The sequence below is a fragment of the Staurois parvus genome, unplaced genomic scaffold (assembly GCF_062004578.1).
Source record: "Staurois parvus isolate SC_StPar_1 unplaced genomic scaffold, SC_StPar_1.0 ptg000053l, whole genome shotgun sequence".
Classification (NCBI taxonomy): domain Eukaryota; kingdom Metazoa; phylum Chordata; class Amphibia; order Anura; family Ranidae; genus Staurois; species Staurois parvus.
Genome location: NW_028317849.1, coordinates 5,480,372 through 5,498,970, shown reverse-complemented (window position 1 = coordinate 5,498,970; position 18,599 = coordinate 5,480,372). Strand labels below are relative to the sequence as shown.

At 42.2% G+C, this 18,599-nt stretch overlaps 1 protein-coding gene across 1 annotated transcript in view; it reads left to right on the top strand.

The window, feature by feature from the left end:
- USE1 (unconventional SNARE in the ER 1) overlaps positions 1-18,599 on the top strand; it is a 115,800-nt gene that overhangs the window by 70,672 nt on the left and 26,529 nt on the right. The window contains exon 3 of the mRNA XM_089667540.1: positions 9,752-9,830. Within this exon, the coding sequence (XP_089523666.1) occupies positions 9,752-9,830 (79 nt within the window). The remainder of the gene's footprint in view (positions 1-9,751; positions 9,831-18,599) is intronic.

Genomic DNA, 18,599 nt, shown 5'->3' with positions numbered 1-18,599 from the left:
AGGGAGATGATGGAAGTATTATCGATTCTTACAGAAATGACAGTGGTAAAAGATAATCTTTGGGCTTTTCAATCTGTAGTGAGGAATCACAAACTCCTTATGTTCTCCAGCAATGTGACTACAGTGGGTTATCCGAATCATTAAGTAAGGGGGTTCTAGATCCCGTCAGCTCTTGAAGGAAATTCTTTCCTGGAGAGAGATAAATCTACTTTGGATTAGAGCTGTGGACATCAGAGGTTCCTTTAAACATCCTGGCATATTTTCACACCCGAAGAACAGTTTGACATAACAGTTTGAAATCTATCAGAAGACATGTGGGTTTAACGTCAGACAGGTGCACTATACTCACCAAAGACCTATTTGCAGAAAGAGCAAACAGAAAAGCAGAATGACTCTTCTTGCTCCAAAATAAATTTGGTTCCCTAGAAGTGGATGCACTGAATCACAATTGGAACTTCAGCCTGGACTATACATATCCACCTTTAGCTCTGCAGCGAAGAGTAGTTCAGAAGTTGTTTGTCCAAGTATAAACTAATCCTGTTTGCCCACTGGCAAGGAGGACCTGATTTGCTGATATCCACCTTTTTCAGAGAGCACCTGTTGTCACCGGCACCACAGGCATCAATTCTTTTAACTATTTAGATCCTGAAAGGGGCATCTCAAGATTCTTCCGAAAGAGTGAACAACACCTTAAGAGCAGAAAACAATAACAAGAAAGATTTAAGTCTGGAATTTGTTTCCTCCTGGTGTTAGAAATTTCTTTCCTGCTGTACCTGTTCTGGATTTTCCTCAGGAGGACACAAACATCTATATCCTGCTGTCCAAGGACCCTTTATCAATCTTCAAACAAGAACTTCAAATTCTTTTAGAAAAGACGGCTTCAGATGACATCCTCTCTAAAAAAAAAAAAAAAAAAAAAAAAAAAAAAATAAAAATAAAAATAAAAGGCCTTATTGTACCATGAACATTTGAACACCCTGTACTTTTACCACTTGCCCAAAGTCCACAAAAAAAAAATCAGACACTCCTTCAGGTCAACCCATTGTAGCTTTAATGGACAGTTTAGCAAGTGTTTTTTTGGTTATATTGATTACTTTCTTTAGCCACTAGTGAACGTCTTACCTGCCTATATTAAAGATATGGGTTATATATTGAACATACTTGCCCATTACAGTTGGAAGTCCAATTATTGCTGGGTGACCTTGGATATCATGTCTCTTTATACCTCAATGCCACATGAGGGAAGATTAAGCGCCGTTCTGTACTTGCTGGCCAAGAAAAAAACATTTTGATAAGTTTTGATATGACGTCTGTCACATGTACTCAGGGTGAACTTGCTGTCATCTGTGAAAAGCACAGGGCGCCAGTGGTGGACCTGCCAATTCTGGTGTTCAATGGCAAATGCTCTATGGTGCTGGGCAGTGAGCACAGGACCCACTAGAGGACGTCCGGCCACCCTCATGATTTGGTCAGACACATTCACACCAGTGGCCTGCTGGAGGTCATTTTGGAGGGCTCTGGCAGTGCTCATCCTTTTTCCTCCTTGCACAAAGGAGCATATAACAGTCCTGCTGATGGGTAAAGGACCTTCTATGGCCCTGTTCAGCTCTCCTAGAGTAACTGCCTGTCTCCTATAATCTCCTCCATGCTCTTGAGACTGTGCTGGGAGACACAGCAAACCTTCTGGCAATGGTACGTATTGAAGTGCCATCCTGGAGGAGCTGGACTTCCTGTGCAACCTCTGTAGGGTCAAGGTAACGCCTCATGCTACCAGTAGTGACACTGACCCTAGCAAGATGCAAAACTAGTGAAAAACAGTCAGAAAAGATGAGTAGGGAAAACCAATGTCAGTGGCCTCCACCTGTCAAAACACAGCGCTATATCCTGGGACAGGTAAGTGTGCATTTATTGAAGTGTTACTAAACTCAGGACCCTGCATTCATTGTATCTGGTCTCCCACAGTACACAGAACATGGAAATGCAATTATTTTAGTAAATATAAACTGATAAATACCTTTTTCTTATCAGCAGTATATAGTAGCCTTGTAACTTCTATCAGTGTCTAGCTGAGCACTGGTTAAAGCTTGTAGGAGGAGGTTTAATTCTCTGTCCTATGAGGCTGAATTACCCTTAACCCTCTGTTTGGACAGTGCTGATTGGTCCTGTGTTGATCACATGCACCTTCCCAAAAAAAGAAAAACTCTATAGAAATACACACCAAACTGAGTGCTTCCTAGGGCTCTGTACTATCAGCAGATGGATTGGGAACTGTGGAAGAAGGGGAAGATCAAAAACGACAGAATCAAACAGCCTTTTTACACAGTGCGGAGGATTAACCCCTTAGGTTCCACAGAGATTATAAGTATAACAAGCATGCTTTACTGCATATACAGACTGAATTTACTGTTGTGGATTTAGTAGCACTTTAACAGTCAGCAGCTACAGTTTTTGTAGCTGCTGACTTTTATTATAATATTTTTTATTTTTTTTTTAAGCGTGAAGAACCTCTTTAAATTTAGTTCCACTTTAAGGCCAAATGTTTAATCTAATTTTGTTTCTTGTTTGAAATAAATATACCTAATTAAGCTTGTTTTCAAACCATTCAAATGAACCCATCTTTCAAGGCTAGAAGAAAAACAAAACGTCCAGGCTCTATTTTTAACCTTACTCATCAGAGTTAAGCCCTCTTCTATGCTGTTTATCCAGGAGTTATCTATTTGTCAATGAAATAACAAGAAGTGTGATTCACAGCTTTTGCAGGTTGAGAAGCTGATTTTGGCTCTTGCCACAAAAAATGCCTTACTCCATTTTTAAACCGCTTTCTGTGTTTCATTACTAAAAATGTTCTAGAAGATCGTGAAGCACACATCCCTGTCCCCTAGTAAAACACTCCCTACACATAGTTAACCCTTTGATCGCCCCTCATATTAACCCCTTCCTGCCCAATGCCTTTTTCTTTTTTTTTTTTAAGAACTGATCACTGTATTGGTGACACTCAGTCAGTTCCCCCCCAGTGTCAGAAGGTCCACTGCAGTCCCAGAGTCCTGCAAAAAGTTGCTGATCGCCATCATTACTGGTAGAGGAAAAAAAAAATCCCAGTATCTATACTGCCATTTGTAAACGCTATAACTTTCACATAAACCAATTAATTTACACGTATTGGGATTTTTCTTAGCAACGACATGTCACAGAATACATTTTGGTGTAAATTTATGACGAAATTTGATTTTCTTTACTGGACATGTTTAATAGCAAAAAGCCCAAAATGTAGTGTTTTTTCTCAAAAATGTCTTTTTTTTTTTTTTTTTTTTTTTTTTTTTTTAGTGCAATAAATAAAAACCGCACAGGCGATCAAATACCACTGAAAGAAAGCTCAATTCGTGGGAAAAAAAAGGACATAAATTTCATTTGGGTGCAGCATTGCATGACCCTGCAATTATCAGTTAAAGTAACGCAGCGCTGTATCGTTAAAAATGGCCTGGTCAGGAAGGGGGGTAAATCCTCAGGAGGGTAAGTTGTTGAGGCAGCAGCTTTTTGGCCTTTGCAATGCCTTTTTAAACAGGGTTTCTTGCTGTATCCCTCCAACCCATATTCCTATAGACCCAACAATATGGTGAGCTACCTCATTAGCCATTAGGTAGGGGGCAAACTCCATAACTACCAGTAGCTTTCAGAGCTGTGCCAATCAACTCCACATTCGGTAACAGCAGAACCAGGAAATGCGTCTGCGCCTCTAAGTATCTGCAATCTAGGCAAATGATGTCATACATCCCAAGAGCCTTAGGTGGTGAGGGAGGGTTTTCAGCTTAGCCAATGCCTGAGCTAAAGGCAGATGGATTCCAGGAAATGACTGCTACATGAATCATCTGCCCTTGCTCAAGATGGCTATGGTCATTCAAAATGATTTCTCAGCAAAATAAAGCATGGAGACACGGATGGACGGATGACTGTGCTTTTTAATTATAGAAATTAATTGTATAGCATGTTTGGTTTGTGGTGCTCAGATGCAATGCAGTTTCGCTTTAAGCTTACAATGTGCATGAGGCCTAACTGTTATCTAGGAATGTAATATAGCACCCCAAAGCTAATATCTCAAGTACAGTGGCAGGATAAGCTGATTTAGTTCCCTGGATAATATTATAGATTTGCCCTCATTATTATCCTGGAGATAGAGACTGGAAGAGTGCATTTTTACAAACGTAAATTAGTATAACTGTTGTGCTTTTTTAGCACTGAGCCGTAGTCCAGATGTACAGTCATGGTGCTTTTTTGATCATTATAGTCATTATTTCTTATGACATCAATACAAAAACAACTGGAAAGAGCACATGAAAGTACTTCACTAGTAATACTCTTTGTTTAGCATCATTATGGCTAATAGGTAACCTATAGGGAAAATAATTAATTTTCTAGGTGGCATAATGTGTTTTTTGATATCAAACATTTCCTAATTCCTCGAAATACACAAATAATTCTATCGCATTCAGCCATTACGTGTAACTTACTGTTGTCCTTTGAAATCATTCCACAGAAACCTCTTCCTATAAACAACACAACACAAGGTTCCGCATGAGATATATATGCACTATATTGCCAAAAGTATTTGGACACTTGGTTTTAAATGCACATTAATTTTAATGGCATTCCAGTCTTTGTCCGTAGGGTTCAGTATTGAGTTGGCCCACCCTTTGCTGCTACAATGGCTTCAACTCTTCTGGGAAAGCTGTCCACAAGGTTTTGGAGTGTGTTTGGGTGTGTCTATGGGAATATTTGGCCATTCCTCCAGAAGCGCATTTGTGAGGTCATGCACTTATGTTAGAGGAGAAGGCCTGGCTCACACTCTCCGCTCTAATTCATCCTAAAGGTGTTCTATTGGGTTGAGGTCAGGACTCTGTGCAGGTCAGTCAAGTTCCTGCACCCCAAACTCACGCATCCATGTCTTTGTGGACCTTGCTTTGTGCACTGGTGAAGAGTCACGTTGGAACAGGAAGGGGCATCCCTAAACTGTTCCTGCATAGTTTAGAGCATGAAATTGTCCAAAATGTCTTGGTATGCTGACGCCTTAAGAGTTCCCTTCATTGGAACTAAGGAGCCAGGCCCAACCCCTGAAGATCAGACGTAAACCATATTCCCCCCTCCACCAAACTTTACACTTGGCACAGTGCAGTCAGGCAAGTACCATTCTCCTGACAACTGCCAAACTCAAACACATCCATCGGATTGCCAGACAAAGAAGCCTGATTTGTCACTCCAGAGAACACGTCTCCACTGCTCTAGAGTCCAGTGGCGGCGTGCTTTACACCACTGCATCCGACGCTTTGCATTGCACTTGGTGATGTAAGGCTTGGATTCAGCTGCTCGCCCATGAAAACCCATTCCATGAAGTTCTCTATGCACTGTTGTTGAGCTAATCTGAAGGCCACATGAAGTTTGGAGCTATTGCACACAGTTGGCGACTTCTGCACACTGTGCTTCAGCATGCGCTGACCCCGCTCTGTCATTTTATGTGGCCTACCACTTTGTGGCTGAGCTGCTGTTGTTCCCAGTTGCTTCCACTTTGTTATAATACCACTAACAGTTGACCGTGGAATATTTAGTAGCAAGGAAATTTCATGGATAGACTTATTACACAGGTGGCAACCTATCATGGTACCACGCTTGAATTCACTGAGCTCCTGAGAGCGACTCATTCTTTCACAAATGTTTATAGAAGCAGACATTCGTTACAATACAATTTGGTACAAGAGGAAACAGAGGGCCCTGCTCGTTAGCCCTTACAATCTAGGATAGATATAGATATATATATATATATATATATATATATATTGACAGTGCGAGGCTCTGTTACTATAAAAAATGGCCGGGAAAAAGACACAGAGTGTGAATGTCTGCTTAGTGCAATGCTACAGAGTATAGGTTTGAATCTGGGAACATCTGGATATTGCTGGATGGGGCTCTGTAGTTTGGAGATTCCTAAGAGTCTTGGGCGGGATAGAATCTCCAACCCTGTGTCTGGGTGTTGTGAACAACCAGCAGGGTGTGTGCCCAGGTGCACAAAGCCCTTATAGCGATGGGCTTGTTAGAGTAGTTGGTGGTAGTGGTGCAGAAGCAATAGGAGGAGTTATTGCTGCAAGTCTGAAGACAAAGCCCTGTCAGGAGAGCCTGGTGGAGACTACAACCTTTGTGAGGGGGATTCCTGGCCCAAGGACTGGGAACGTCTGGCCAGCTACGAGAGTCTGGGAGACCAAGAGAGGGTTTGGGAGGCTGAGGGAGCTGAAGAGGCCAGTGAGTCCAAGGGGCTGCAGGGAATCTGTGAGTCTCTGGAGGAAGCAAGCTGAGATACAGGGAAAACTCTGTCAAGAGGCCATGTGGGGCCTGAACAGCAAGGACCTGTCACCTAGGCTGAGTGAGCTTGAATAGTCAGTGGTCTGGGAGACCAAGCCAAACAGAGATGCTAACCAGAGAGCCAGGTGGCTTGGCATTTTTCACTATAATTTTGAGTGAAGTTGAAACCCCCTGCGTGGAAAACCTTGTTTCAAATGGACTTTTCAGTTACTGTTTAATAAATGTGGGCCACTAGGCCCTTAATTTTAGTTCCTGTCTGGCCTAAACTCACTTAAATATGCATCTACTGCTGAGCTAAAGCATCCCCCATATTACGAATATATACACAGTTGTGTTTTTAAAATAATAGCAGTGTGTTGAAAAAAGTGAATAAAGCTCAAAATCCTTCTAATAGCTTTTATTTCCATACACACAAATGCATTGAGAACACTACACATTCTATTCCAAATCAAGACATGAAGAAAAATATATCAAATTTGTGTTGTTCCTCTAAAAGAAATTGAAAAAAAGTGAATATTAGACTGTTCAAAAAAATAGCAGTGTTTGTATTCTTCTTTACAAACTCAAACATTCACTATTTAAACTGAAAAATGTTTGAAGATTTTGCTTTCCTTTGAATCACTTAATTAATATTTAGTTGTATAAGCACTGTTTCTGAGAACTGCTGTACATCTGTGTTGCATGGAGTCAACCAACTTCTGCCACCTGTGAACAGGTATTCCAGCCCAGGATGATTGGACTACATTCCACAGTTCCTCTGTTTCTTGGTTTTGCCTCAGAAACTGCATTTTTGATGTCACCCCACAAGTTTTCTATTGGATTAAGATCCGGGGATTGGGCTGGCCACTCCATAACGTCAATCTTGTTGGTCTGGAATCAACATGTTGCACGTTTACTGGTGTGTTTGGGGTCGTTGTCTTGTTGGAACACCCATTTCAAGGGCATTTCCTCTTCAGCATAAGGCAGCATGACCTCTTCAAGTATTCTGATGTATTCAAACTGATCCATGATCCCTGGTATGCGATAAATAGGCCCAACACCGTAGTATGAGAAACATCCCCATATCATGATGCTTGTGCAACCATGCTTCACTGTCTTCACAGTGTACTGTGGCTTGAATTCAGTGTTTGGGGGTCGTCTGACAAACTGTCTCCGGCCACTAGACCCAAAAAGAACAATCTTACTTTCATCAGTCCACAAAATGTTGCTCCATTTCTCTTTAGGCCAGTCAATGTGGTCTTTGGCAAATTGTAACATCTTCAGCACGTCTTTTTTTCAACAGTGGGACTTTGCGGGGGCTTTTTGCAGATAGCTTGGCTTCACATAGGCGTCTTCTAATTGTAACAGTACTCACAGGTAACTTTACACCTTCTTTGATCTTTCTGGAGCTGATTGGCTGAGTCCTTGCCATTTTGGCTATTCTTCTATCCATTCGAATGGTAGTTTTTCGCTTTCTTCCACGTCTTTCAGGTTTTGGTTGCCATTTTAAAGCATTTGCGATCATTTTAGCTGAGCAGCCTATCATTTTCTGCACTTCTTTATATGTTTTCCCCTCTCCAATCAACTTTTTAATCAAGGTATGCTGTTCTTCTGAACAATGTCTGGAACGACCCATTTTCCTTAGAATTTCAGAGAGAAATGCACTGTAACCAGCATGTACAACATTTGCTGCCTTCCTTCCTTAAATAAGGGCAATAATTGCCACCTGTTTTTCAAAGAATGAATAACCTCACTAATAGAACTCCACACTGCTATTATTTTGAACATGCCCCTTTCAATTAGTGATTCAATTACACAGAATCATCAGCATGCATGGCATGACTGTTGGGTCTGTTGGATTTCTATTACTCTACTACACCTGCTAGTAAATCATTTGCCATATAGAAATATAATTTCTACCAAAAACAGTGATTGATCAGGTTAGTGATGTCTGACTGCTATTATTTTGAACACAACTCTGTGTGTGTATATGTATTTTTATATATATATATATATATATATATATATATATATATATATATATATAAAATTTATTTTTTAATGCAAATAGAAATACTGTTGTCTACCTCACAATAAACATTTCCAAGAGGCCGGAGCCTGGCCATTGTATGGATTACTGGAAAATTGATAAAAATAGCACAAATAATGGTTTCCAGAGCAACAGGGGGAAATATACCACTCTCATATTGACGTATTCAAATGTGTTTAAGGAAAGTTACTGCTTCCTGCTGTTTACTCTGTTAATTGTGACAGTAGTATAAAGACGCTTGGACACTCCAGTGTATTATTCTTGTGCTATATTTGTGTAAATAGCACAGTGCTAGCAGTGGAAATGTGGTACGTGTTAGCACTGTGGGAAGGATGTACCTTAAACTTTAGCACAGTTTTATGGCGTATGAAAAGTGTCATAAAGAAATGTTTATCAAAAGGTTATCAGGTAGTGAGCAGACAACATTTTGTATTAAAATAGTTCTAATTAATGTGGCTGGAGAGGTCTTTGCGGAAATGGTGTTTGGGTCACTTCTGTTCTGACAGTTTCCTAGAACAGGATTTTCCTTTGTTTATTTTTATGACAGAAATGTGTCATAGTTACTAGGGTACTGTCTGTTACAAAGTTAGACGGCAGTTTTTTTTCCTGCACGGAAGTGCGATAATCTGTTGCCAGCAAATTATTTCTCAGGCATGGTCTTGTTTAACCTATCTGCAATGGTGAGTACACTACATTTTGTATGAAGAAGCTCTGGAGATGAAAGTTGTTACTATGGGCCTGTTGGTTTTAAGCAGGGGTGTCAAACTCAATTTCATCGTAGGCCACATCAGCATTATGGCTGCCTGCAAACGGTCTGTAAAACTATATAAATGTATCTACCCTTGTTAATATTAAAAATAATTGTCTCTGCATTTGATTATTACTGGTTTTAGTAAGAACTTAAGACTTAAGCTGTGAAGGGTAGGTGCAGACCATCACAGAGACCACTCATCTAGCAGATGATGCAAGTCTGAAAAGGAGGGTCGCAGACCACTAATATAATCCACAAGAAACTCTTATTGGTGACTTCTCAGTCAGAACATTGTTTTGCCATGGTGTTCTATCTGAGTAGTCTCCAATAACGTTTTTTGTGGATGATACCAGCAGTGTGCGACCCTCCTTTTCAACTGACATCGAATTGTATTAATAATTTTAAGCAGATGTCCAGAGCACCCCACCCTCTTTCTTATAAAAAATGTCAAGAGCCATCAGAAGTCAAGAGTACCCTACCCTCCCGTACACCCCACTTACCTTGTTCTGCTGCCAAGAAGAAGTCGGGAGGGGACAGAGCAGCGGGGAAGGTGCAAGGGCCACATGAAATGTCCTGAAAATGGTGTGGAGCAATGACATTAATTCATTGTTGAAATATTTTGACAGGAAGCCAGCTCCTGAACTACTGATTGAATATTCCAGGAAAGTGGACTTCTTAAAGGGCCTGTTAGAGGCTGAAAAATTGGTAAGTATTGGATTTAGAAGAGAGAATAAGTAAGATGCCTGTTTTTGAAGAAACCTGAACAATGGGGTAAAGGTATTGATCTTCTGCGAAAGCTTGTTTCCTGACTGTTATGTTAATGCAGTGGTTTAAATATTTTCCAAGTCACTGACTTTGAAACATTTATGCAGATCAAGAGTTCTTCTCTTGCTTGTTTGTCCCAGTCCAGTGAATCAGAAAGTCAAAGACAGACAAGACAACTATCATTTTCTGAAGGTTAGCAATGGCAGTCTTATATATCTCTCATGTGCAAGCCAGACATTAAAGCAGAACTTTAGGCAAAAACATCTTTACATGTTCTTGTTGCGGATTTCCTACCTTCACTGAATATGTCATCCATCTTCTTGTTCACTAAGTAGTTGCTCTGAAATAGCCTGTTCATTTTCCTATCAAACTGTTGATTCTTGTTGGTTTCCTGTTTTAAGACCAGTGGCTGCTATGCCTTGTATTCCTCCAGCCACTGGTCTTAGCACATCCCTTCAGTAATGAAAAATAATAAAGTGTAGCGCAACAAACTAATATCTTATATAAAAATCAATAATTAAAGTCCAGTGAAAAAGTCTCTCATAACACCACTGTGCAATGTGCACAAGATAAATCGTCTGTCTTCTTCGTTGACAACCATGCCACCACCATTAGGTGAAAAACCTGCTCACCTCACTTTGACCTCATCAGCAGGTCATTATGCGCTCAACATATGGACAGACTTGTGTACACCCTCTGTGGTCTTCTTCCAGCTCCTCTCCCAGCACCGCCACAGTATACAATCCAGCTGATGCTCTCATATATTATGTATTATGGAACACAGAAAAGTGGAACCATAGTGCTCTCTATTTATAAAACATGCAAGTGGTGGGGAGAAGCGCCTTAGTACTTTAAACTGTAAAGCTGCTACGCACAAATGAGGTACCAATAACCCCTAAAAGTCCATGATAAAAATATACAGAGTGCAGCGCTAAACATTTAACGAAAATCATAAATGATACAAAAAGTCCTCCTGCAAAAAGATGTAAGAGAATGGGTGCTCAGGTGATCAGGTGACTTGATCCTGGTATTCGTGCACGTATGTGATAAAGCAATTTGCACTCACCAGACCTGCATAAAACATGCGTCTTAGTATATATATGGTCCAGATGTCATCCGATGATGGGTGATCCTCCCTCAGCTGTATGTAAGGCTAGTGGTCCACTCCCCCTTAGGGATCCCCCTAGTGTGAGGCATCTATTTTTAAAACAATTTACTTATTAGTGCCCAGATTAAAAACACTTACAAAATGTAAGAAACAAGCCAGCATATAATATATAATTTTGTTACATGGCTCACCACCCCGCTCTCCCTAATGGTTATCCGGTCAAAACGTCTAGGGCTCAGCTCCTTCCACCTAGCATTATGCCGCAGAGGAAGCCCGAATCCTGAGCCCTAGACGTTTTGAACTGATGACCATCCGGGAGAGCAGGTTGGTGAGCCATGTAATGAAATTATACATTACATTCTGGCTTGTTTCTTACATTTTGTAAGTGTTTTTAATCTGGGCAATAATAAATAATTTTATAAATAATAGATGGATCCACTTTTCTGTTTTCTATAATACATATTATATGAGAGCATCAGCTGGAGGAGTGTATACTGTGGTGGTGCCGTTAGAGGAGCTGGAGGAAGACCATAGAGTGGTGTACACAACTCTGTCCATATGCTAAGCGCATAATGACCTACTGATGAGGTCATAAAGTGAGGTAACCAGGTTTCTCACCTAATGGTGGTGGCACGGTTGGCCAGAGAGAAGATTTATCGTATACACATTGCACAGTGGTGTTATAAGAGACTTTTTCATGGGACTTTAAATATTGGGGGGGTTTTTTATTGATTTTTTTATATATTAGTTGTGCTACACTTTATTGTTTTTTTTAGCAGCAACTATTTAGAGCACTATCATATTATTTTAGGGTGTGTTGCGCTGATTTAATAGGGGTTTACATCCCTTCTGTAGTTCTTTCTCCAGGAAGCAGTGATGTAATTCAGCCCCATTTGCAGTGGCGGGCGAATCGAGACTCTCGGACACATTCAACATGTACAGGCCTAGTGTACCCACCAACATTCACTACAATTCCTTGTGATTGATGGGAACTGTAGTTTCCTTTTACTGCAGAGAGAGGGGAGAGGATATGATGAAATCCTGCTTTTACACCTCCTTACTTGGTAGAGCAGATTCAGTTATCTTTTGAATTATAGAGATGAAGTCATGAAAATTCAATTAAACTTTTCTCCTAAAAAGTGAGCATTTTCAAATTTTTATTTAGTGTTTGTGCAGGGGGTGTAATAATAGGTGATTTTTTTTTTTGCTTATCCTGGAGTTTTTCTTTAACTAAACATCGGACCACCAAGAGATGACTCTCTTGGCCATGTAGACTCTCATCCAATTGGTGAACATGTGCATGGCATCCCACTGCTTCTCACATCTTGGGGTAAGGGATTGATTGCTTAAGAAAAAAAATGTTGAAAACACTTGATGCATAATGGTCAGTTCATGCTGTCAAGTAGCCATTAAATAATTGCTACAAAGTGAGCGAAGCTTTATTTAGCCACCTAGGAGGCTTGTGCAACTACCAGAGTATGAATAAAAACAGATGGGGACAAGATGTAGGTGTTCAGTTCTGGCGACACTTGTTTGATCAGTTGTCCAAGCAGTGGCTTATTTCCACTACTGCATAACTTCCTGTAGTATATAAAGTGTGATATACTGTACGTACTTATATTTTAAGCAAACCAGGTTTCATTCATGGCAAAAACCTTATGTAAATATAAGATCCCATAAGGTGATCCATTAATTACAGTTTCATACTACAAAAATGTATGGCTTATGATTTTTACAGATTTGCTCTCACTGTTTCTTGAAATGAGCATTTAAGGTCATGAAATCAGTTATGCTCTAAATAAATCAATGGCAAGATGTAACCAGTCATGTATAAAGTATGTTTACTTAGTTGCAACAATCATTAACATGTATCACCATGGAAAATTGTAATGCGTTTGTCACTTGCTCTGACAGACAGCATTTGTTTGCCCACTTTTATTTATAGTTACACAACTTGTAAATATGATTTGAATGAACTTAGAATATTACATTTGAAAAAAAAATAAGATATGAATAGCATTAATGTATTGCAGGGGTAGGTAACCCTTTAGTATAGTGTGACGAAAAATATTTTCAAAGAAATTGTGTGAAGTTGGTATTTTTTCTTGTATAGTTAGCACTCTCAATCACGAAAAGGGTTTTTATAAACTAAATGTTTTAAACAACTTCAATAACAGTAAGAAATTAATATTGAGCTTTGCACCTTCTCACCTCAAATCAGCCCAATTCCTGCACTACAGACCTCAGATCACCCCATTTACTGCATCTTCACACCTCAGATCACCCAAATTCCTGCACCGTCACACCTCAGATTAAACTCAATTTCTGCAGTTTTAGACCTCATATAAGCCCAATTCCTGCACCTTCCTACCTTAGATCAGTTCAAATTCCTTCACTATCAGACCTCAAAAAAGCCCCAATTCTTGTACCTTCAGACCTCAATTCAGCCCAATTCCTGTGCTATAGACGTCAGATGAGCCCCAATTCCTAAACCGTTACACCTCAAATCTGCCCCAATTCCTGAACCTTCACAGGAATTGGGGCTGATCTGAGGTGTGAAGGTTCAGATCAACCCAGTTCTTGCACCATCACACCTCACATCACACCAGTTCCTGCACCATCATACCTCACATCACCCTAATTCCTGTACCATCACACCTCACATCACCCTAATTCCTACACCTTCAAAACTCAGACTAGCAACAATTCCTGCACCATCAGACCTCAGAACACCCCAAAGCCTTCACCTTCCCACCCGAGATCAGTCCAAATTCCTTCACCTTCACACCTCAAACCAGCTCAATTCCTGTGCTATAAACTTCAGAACGTCCCAATTCCTGCAGCTTCACACCTCAGATCAGCCCCAATTCCTGAACTTAACACCTCAAATCAGCCCTAATTCTTGCAGCATCACACCTCAGATCACCCCAATTCCTGCACCAACATACCCCACATCACCCCAATTCCTGCACCATCACACCCCACATCACCCCAATTCCTGCACCACCACACCCCACCTCGCCCCATTCCTGCACCAACAAAGCTCAAATCGCCCTAATTCCTACACCTCCACATCTCAAATCACCCCAATTCCTGCACCTTCACATCTCAAATCACCCCAATTCCTGCACCTCTACATCTCAAATCATCCCATTTCCTTCACCTCCACATCTCAGACCAGCCCAAATTCCTGCACCTTCACAGCTCAGATCACCCCAATTTCTGTACCTCCATACTTCAGATCAGCCCTAACTCTTCAACTTTCACACCTCAGATCAGTCCCGAATTTTGCACCATTACCCCTCATATCGGTCCCAATTCCTGCATTATCATGTCTCAGATCACCCCAAATCCAGCACCTTCACATCTCAAATCAGTCCAAAATTCTGCACCTCTAAATTAGTAGTTCCCAATAGCTTTTTAATTAGCAGTCCAAAATTAGAGCAGTCAGATGAAGTGTCTGACTCAACACCAGGACTGGATCTAGCCTGTCTGATGTGGGGGTGCAGTAAAAAATGTCAGGGGGGCACAGCACGGGAGGTCAGCAGGGCAGAGGACGGGGTTATCAGGACACTGTACAGGGATCAGCAGGGTGGAAGACAGAGGTCAGCAGGGAGGAGAATGGGGTCAACAGCGCATAGGACAGAAATTAGCAAGACAGAGGATGGGGTCAGCTGGGCAGTGTATAGGGGTTAGCCGGGCAGAGGACCAGGTGCCAGCAGGGGGTAGGATGGGCGTCAGAGGGGCATAGGATGAGCAACAGCGGGGCAAGGGACGGGGTCACTGCTGACAAAGCACTCAGCAGAGCTGCTCCTCCCAACACTGCACACAGCTAAGATCTGATTCTTTTCCAGGCACCTGGACCTGAACTCTTTCCAGACACCTGAACCTGGATTTGCACAGTATGTAGCTGACTGTTGCAGCTGTGCTGCATTTCTGATCTGAGGATTGCATAGGTCAGAACTGCAACTGTCAGCTACACGCTGTGCCGATTGAGGTTGTGCCTGAAAAAGAATCAGATTAGCTGTGTGCAGTGTGGGGAAGAGCCACTTAGCTGCACCTCTTGTGTCAAGTCTGAGGATGGGAGGAAGAGCTTACTGAGTCCGACCCAGGCATGGCATCCATGGGAGAGTGGCATGGCATGATGCACCTCCCCCTTAGATCTGGCCATCCACTTCTTCAATGTCAGCTGTGGGCAAGCCAGCTGAGGTGGGTGGGAGCGGAGGCAGGCGGGCAGTGAGATGATTCCAGCCATGCTCCCTCCTGTGTAGAGGCAGCCGCAACTGCCAGAAGGCTTCACGGGTGCGTGGGAGGTGGGTGTCCCAGGCATCTCTTGCCAGCATAAATGTGGTTGCGTGCCGTGTCTGGCATGCATGCCGGGGTTTGCTGACCCCTGATGTTGGTTTATAAAGTAGGTAAAACACCTAAAGCTGGTGCAAACAAAAGCAGGCCACATTCCAAGATTCTTCCTGTTGTTCCTGGGGATTACCGGGGATTGCATGTAGTCATCACACTGAACATTCAGGGCCCTTGTACACCAGCAGCTGCATTAGAATGCAGCCACTGGCATGCGATGTGATGACTCTAATGCAGATGTCCCTTAAACAGTGCAGTGCAATATTTCCTTTTTCGCCTTTGAAGACATGGGGCATTTGAAGGATTGTATGGATAAAAGAGGTAATATAGTCCTTAAAAGAGCCTGGGAGACTAGCGTGGCTAGCCTAAAACCCGCCTTAGCTACAACCTCTGTCGCAAGAAATTTGGATTTCTGGTTGACTCAGTTACAGGATCACATTAAGAATGGCACTGCGAGTGATGAGATTCTGAATTCCATGCCGGTTGTCTTCAAAGCAGTCGGTTACATCGTGGATGCATTAGCTGAGTCGGTTAAGCTCTTCGCAAGAGCAGGGGCTGTGACAGTGGCAGCCAGAAGGGCTATCTGGCTAAAAACCTGGTCCAGGGATGCAGTATCTAAGTTAAGGTTATGTAATCTTCCCTTTTCAGGAGACTTGCTGTTCAGGCCAGGTTTGGATGTGGCCTTGGAGAGAACAGCAGACAAGAAAAAGGCTTTTCCTGCAGAAAAGCAAAAACCTTTCCAGAGGAGGTTTTTTTAGGGCCAAAAGGACCGTCCTCCAGAAGAAAGAAGGAAACAGCTGAAAAGCACTGGGCTGGTCACAAGACCCAAGAGCAACGTCTTGTTTGGCTCTTTTGGTGCAACCACAAAACAACAGTGACTTCAGGACGCCAGAGGGAGGAAGGCTGGCTACCTTCCTTCCCCAGTGGCAGAAGATTACAGTCAATGAATATGTCCTCAACATCATCGCCAAGGGTTATGCTCTGAAGTTCAACACTATCCCTCCAGAAAGATTTGTTCTGACGAAACTTTCAAGAGATCCTGAAAAGGCTCAAGAACTCCCTCTCCTCCTGGGGGAAATTGTAGACCAAGGAGTGCTCATCCCAGTTCCGAAGGAAGAAAGAGAAAAGGGGTTTTATTCTCATGTGTTCGTGGTCAAGAAGCCGTCGGGAAAATTTCATCTGATTCTAAATCTCAAATCCTTGAACAAGGCGATTCGTTACAAGAGATTCTGGATGGAATACATTTTTTTTCGAAAAAAACATTCTTTACCAAAAAGCGTTCATGGCAACCATGGACTTGAGGGACACCTACCTCCATGTCCCCATTCGAGAAGACTCACAGAAATTCTTGAAGCTGGCGGTAGAGATAGATGGAAAGGAGTGTCTTCCCTTTGGCCTTTCCTCTTCACTGAGAATATTTATGAAGGCACTGGCAGAGGCTCTAGCACTATTGAGGTTAAAGTCCATGATAGTAGCCCTGTATCTGGACGACCTCCTGTTTGTGGCTGTGGCACAGCTGACAGAATATCTGATTCAAGCACATCAGGGGTTGAAGTACCTGGGATAGATTCTCAACCTGGACAAGTAAAATCTTTGTCCCACTCAAAACCTCCTGTTTCTAGGTTACTATCTCAGGCAGGTCAGTAGACCAGAAGACAGTACTTCCAGAAGAGAAAGCTCAAAATTTAATCTGAAGAGTGGGGGCTCTACTGAACAATCAGCCAGTATCCGTGCGAGAACTGATGTCAGTATTAGGTTTAATGTTATCAGCATTCCCAGCTGTTCAGTGGGCCAGGTTTCACCTAAGTCCCTTACAGTCCTTTCTACTGCAAATATAAGGGCAGGAGGACCTGGACAGAAAGGTATGTCTGCCAGCAGCAGTGAAGAGAGCACTATGGTGATGGAGAGACCGCACACTCCTATGTCAGGGATTCTTCTGGTCATTTCCGATTTCGCAGAAGCTGGTGACAGATGCGAGCTGGTGGGGCTGGGGAGCCCACCTAGGGAGGCAGCCAGCCCAAGGGAAATGGACCCTAGAGGAAGTCCAGGCATCTTCAAATAGGAGGGAACTTATGGCAGTAGCAAGAGCCATTTTCTATTTTCAGGATCAGATGAGGGGTCACCACCTCATGGTCCAATCCGACAATTCGGCCACAGTCACATATCTAAACAAACAGGGGGGCACCAGAAGTCCTTCCATAATCAAGATTTCAGATCTGCTGGTGGGCAGAGAAGAATCTTATATCCATGCCGGTGGTTCACCTAAAAGGAGATCACAACCAGGTGGTGGATTTCCTCATTTGCCAAGATGTGTCACAAGGGGAATGTAAACTGCATCCGGAAGTGTTTGTGGAAATTACAGAGTGTTGGGGGATGGCAGAAATAAATCTTTTATTATCAGCCAGAAATACAAGAGTGGATCTTCTTTATTCCTTAAATCCTCGAGATACAGCCCTGGTGATAGATGCTCTCCAGAATCCTCGGAATTTCAGAAAGTGCTTCGTCTTCCCCAGTTCACCTGATCCCCAGAGTTCTGAACAAATTCCTACTAGAAAGGACAACATTAATTCTGATCACTCCGCTCTAGCCCAAAAGGGTGTGGTTTTTGCAACTCCTCTCCCTTTCTACAGAACAACTCAGGGAAGATATGATGTGGCAAGGGTCTTGTAATCACCTCAAGCCAGGAAATTTCAAGTGGACAGCCTGGCTTCTGAAAAAAAGTTGTTAAAAACAAAAGGGCTCTCAGAAAAGATTGTGGAGACCTTAGGGAGCGTTAGGAAGCCGAATACCAGAGTCATTTGCAAAAAGGTGTGGAAAAAGTTCAACTCATAGTGCTGTGAAAACAATAGTTTGATTGACACTCCAGCGATTCTGGAATTCTTGCAACAGGGGTTGGAAAAGAGACTTACACTAAGCACTCTAAAAGTTCAAATAGTGCCTCTATCCATTTACCTTGAGAGCTCTCTGCAAGAACACCCTCTAATTTCAAGATTTTGCAAGGCCATGGGTAAGAACAAACCATCTGAGTCCTGGAAATGTCCCAATTGGGACTTACTGGTAGTGCTGAGAGGTATCATCAAACCTCCGTTTGAGCCACTGCAGGAGGCCTTACTATGCAGCTTAACTCTGAAGACAGTCTTCGTAATGGCCATCACCACGGCCCGCAGGATAGGGGGAATTCAGGCTCTGTCTATCAGGGAGCCTTTCCTAAGGATTTTAGGTAATAGAATCATTTTGCAGACAGA